The sequence below is a fragment of the Triticum aestivum genome, chromosome 5D (genome assembly GCF_018294505.1).
Source record: "Triticum aestivum cultivar Chinese Spring chromosome 5D, IWGSC CS RefSeq v2.1, whole genome shotgun sequence".
Lineage (NCBI taxonomy): Eukaryota > Viridiplantae > Streptophyta > Magnoliopsida > Poales > Poaceae > Triticum > Triticum aestivum.
This window is the reverse complement of record NC_057808.1, coordinates 21,137,985-21,142,338: the sequence shown is the minus strand read 5'-3', so window position 1 is coordinate 21,142,338 and position 4,354 is coordinate 21,137,985. Positions and strand designations below refer to the sequence as shown.

General features: G+C 40.9%; 1 protein-coding gene across 1 annotated transcript; it reads right to left on the bottom strand.

The window, feature by feature from the left end:
- Window positions 1-741: 741 nt before the first annotated feature.
- Window positions 742-4,144, bottom strand: LOC123124126 ((E)-beta-caryophyllene synthase). Its single transcript, XM_044544814.1, has 7 exons — window positions 4,010-4,144; window positions 3,495-3,753; window positions 3,022-3,394; window positions 2,618-2,836; window positions 2,390-2,525; window positions 1,710-1,955; window positions 742-1,047 (listed from the first exon to the last, which is right to left on the bottom strand). The coding sequence occupies exons 1-7, from the start codon at window positions 4,142-4,144 to the stop codon at window positions 742-744; spliced, it is 1,674 nt and encodes a 557-aa protein (XP_044400749.1).
- Window positions 4,145-4,354: the final 210 nt, after the last annotated feature.

Below are 4,354 nucleotides of genomic sequence, written 5' to 3'. Positions count from 1 at the left end.
TCTCTTGCTGCAAATGTATTTCTTTGTCCTTGCCAGTGTTGTTCATATGTTGCACACATAAATTTTTCATGCTGCAGGTGTTGTGACACATTTTCAACAGTTTTGTTGCAAGGGCACATTTCACACGCTACGACACTTCTTGTTGTGATGAATAGAGATCCCAGATCTAGCACTTAAATGAATCCAACTATGGCAGAGGCGACTGATTTTGTTCTTCTCAGTCAGCCGACTAACACTAAGGGATAACCATTTGATAACATATGTGTCGGAGTGTATGTCATGACACCATAAAACGTAAAGCATCGAGATTTTTTATTTTATTTGTTTTGTGAGAATAAAGCATCAAGAAATGATCGACTGGCTCGGAAAATGTTCAACCCGAAGGCACTACAAACGCTGGTCCTAGTACAATACACAATTTCTACTTCCCATCGCTCGCTTGGGAGGTACCGACTGACTCGGCGAGGCTAGGAGAGAAGCTCCTATATGCTTGTAGCTGTCAAGAACCAGCTTCTCCAGATCCAGATGCAAAGTAGTGTCTGGTGTGATGCATGTTTAGTCTAGATACTACTTGCTAAACCAGTTGATCGAAAGACTTGATTATCATTCTGCTTGCGCATAGTACAGTTTTTTTCTCATAGTTTTCTCACGGGTACACAAGTTTTGCATGATACATGAGTGGTGAGTTACATAGTTTCTCATAGTATGATTATTTGCATATACAAATTTGGATACTTTTCTCTATATAGAATTTACATATATAGAATCTACTACCACTTTGAGAGCCCGTGGATCGGTGTACGTGTCTTGATCCTTGTACAAGAAGTCCAACATCCGTGTCGAATTCACTACCGCCTCTAGGAGCGGCGTTGTTGGCCGCGCGGCGGCTGGCTTGAGGAGCTCCTCAATGATGTCCATCCATGACTCCTCTATGAGCTCGCTGAGCTTTCTATATGCATCTTCCTTTGCAGTGTACTTGTTCTCCTCCAAGCACGCTTCCACCGTTGACATCACAGGCCTCTCGCCAGAGCACTGTTCTTGTTCTCGCTGATTTATGAGAGAGAAAAGAGGGTCATATTAAAAAGGTGATCATACCCATCTATTAATATGGCTACGTGCATCAGTGCATCAATTGATGCGGAGACCAGGGTATCCTTCTCGGGTTAAATAACTTTTCTACTCACTCTGTAAAGAAATATAAGAGCATTTAGATCACTCTTATATTTTTTTCCGGAGGGAGTATTAGTTAACCTATATTTTATGGCAAGTGGTTTCTATGACTAATTAATTATTATACCTGTTCCAAAATAGATGGTGTTCTAAAAATATTTTGCCAAACTTCTCTGAGGAGAATGTCGTTATATACCAAATTATTTGAGATTTTTCAACTACAATAATATCACTAGATTTACCATGTAAAACATTTCAAAGTTCAGTAAGTTTGTAATTTATGACAGTATATACATATTCATGTTTAGAGTCTTTGATACTATTTCATAATGGAGGGATTACATCAGTTTACTTAATTGGCTTTTAATTCGCATAGATATCATGATGCGCACAACTAGGATTTATTGTTCTTTTGGATTATATTCACTGCCAAATAAAAGCGACAAGCTACAAAACTAAAAGGATCCCAATCTTATCCATGAACCAAAAACTGCAAATAAATAAAATATGACGTGTATTTACAGTTGTAAGTGTGTAACCTCGTGTGAAGCCACATCGTTGATGACACGGCCGATGACACAAGAAGCTCGCATAATTTTAGGATAGGTCATGCCCCACTCGATGGCATCTCCGCTCGCTCCTATGACAACGAAGGCAAGGCATGCAACATGCATGCAGCAACAGCTAGGCACCGAGAATCGCAGGTGCTCCTCAACAGTAACAGGTGTGTCGCTTTCCTCACGCCATTTTGCCTCATTGTAGTAGCATTTCGTAGCATCGATTAGCTGCATAAGTAGATATATTTATTTTTCACTGGGAAGTTGATTGTCTACATATATATACATATTTCTTTCACATAGCAGATTTTTTAACGAGCGAACGTAAACGAAACAGAAGCTTCATATATAAGTATAGGTGTTAACTTTTAAGACGACAAATATCATGATCTCAGTTTTCTAAGTCTCGTGAAACAAAGCCCATATATTGAGTACACTGTTTATGAGTTAAAGTATTTTAAGTTTCAAATTTACGAAGAGTCTTGATGATTTCATCACTTTTATCTACTTGTGCAAGCCTCAAGTGGCTCTGCATCAATTCCTGCATGCGATTCAGAGGCTTCGCACCATAGTGCTAGTTCTGTCCATACCATAATGATCCTATGCGTGTATTTCTTGGTTTATTTTCTTGAATTAATCATGTTCGTGAGACATCAACTTACTAGCTTTTTTACATAGTCTGCATGCTTGTTTCCTTGACTATCCAAATCTTTTGCGATGACCTTCATGGTAGTGAGTACTTTGCTGTAGAAGAACTTCATGTAACCTGGGAGGTGTTCAGCGGCTTGTTCATCCCACCTATAAAGAATAGAAAGTTCTTCTAGAATTAGTACCAAGCAACACATTAATTGGTTGTTAAACCACCCTAGCTCACATAGATATATAGAGACCTTTCCATTGCCATGGTGAGGAGCCTGCTTTCTTCTAAGGTGCTGTAGCTGTCGTAAATGTCATCGAATATCGATATAAATGTAAAGAATTTTGTGAGTACGATTCGTCCGTATGAATATTGTGGCTCAAACAAAACTCCTAACATCCAAAAGTGCATCTCCACCATCCTGTCTCGTGCGAAGCTCAAATGGTCTTGGAGTTGCAGTTCTTTCCACCACCTGCAAATAAACCATGAACTCAGATTGTAATGGTACGACGAGGATATGGAAACCAATTCAAGAGTTAAGGGGCATAGGGTTGTGTCTGGCATTAGATATTAGTGGTGTAATATAAATTGCACAGACGGATAAAAGGTGAAATTTTGCCTATATACTAGCAGATTTCATCATAGAAAGTCACTTACAGAGTAAGAGTCCTCAGCTCCTCACAGTAGAGAGCTTGCAGAATACTGAAATCCAGCTTTGCAAGCTCCAAAATGGCATCATTCCTTGTACTCATTCTCTCATAAACTGAGATGAAGTGCCGCGCTTCAACTCTTGGAGGCCTCCTGAAAATAGGCGTTTCCAGTGTGCGGCGCACCTGATCGAGCAATATTGATGGTGGAATTGTTTGTTGCTCCACGGCACACTGAAGATGGCCTTTTGTGTAAGCCATTGCGTTGCTGAGTGTTTCTTCACCATGTGTTCGAACATGGGCAGCGTTGTACATGCACAAGAGGCTTCTTGTGTCATTGCAGGTAATCTTTCCTTTGTCATCTATGAACTTTAGGAATACATCTGCGGCATTGTCATGTATAGTACGCATTCTATTAGGACAAATGTTTTTAGAAAATCTCACCTACCCACGTCTCTGAAATTCTAATTATGTTCGTTATACCTGGTGAAACATTCAATCCCTGTTTCCTGAGCAAATAAAATCGAAGGGCCGTCGTGTGAAGATCGCGGGCTTCATCGCCGGCATCATGAATCCCACACAACAAATCATTGATCTCCTTCCCATAGTGGTAGTCCAAACCAAGCCGCTGTAAAGTATCGACAAGCTCAAGCTTCCGAGGCAGATCAACAGAACCCGAATCTACTATTGTCGCCCTCAGCTCTTCTTTCATTACTTCAGCCTTGTTTTTCATGGAAAGACACTGCAAGAGAATGTAACATTAGTACTCACTTTGTGTCCGAGGTTAAGCTTCGAAAGTCCATTTTGCATGAAAATATGTTTCAACAAAAACATACTTCATGATGTGCGTTATATTATCCGCTAAACCTTAAGTTGACTTCTACATATTGTAAAACGACATCTATAAAGAGTTGTGCAACGGAAGTACTACTAGTTCATCCAACCTAGCTCCAACAAGAAGGTACGACACTGGAGTGTGCTGATTAAATTTAGTTCACCTGCGCCGGAGAGAATGGCCTGAAGCCAAGGAAGAAGTCCCCCCATACGGTGGGGTGGTGAAACCGGTGGCTGCGCTGGTTGTCGTTCATCGCAGGCGGGTGTGGGCGACGGTGACTCTCCACGGAGGCTGCCATTGCCGGAGAACGTTCGAGCTCAGCTGATCACTTCTCTCTGATAATGTTAAGGTTGGTGATGCATGCCTTGTGAACTGGTTGGCTTTATATAAGAATTGGAACAGGAGAGGCCCCTAAATGGTACACGTGTATAATACTGGAGACACACAGGAACACTGAATGCAAAATTCACGTGATATTGTAACTGTCACTTTCAGTATTGTGGCACAA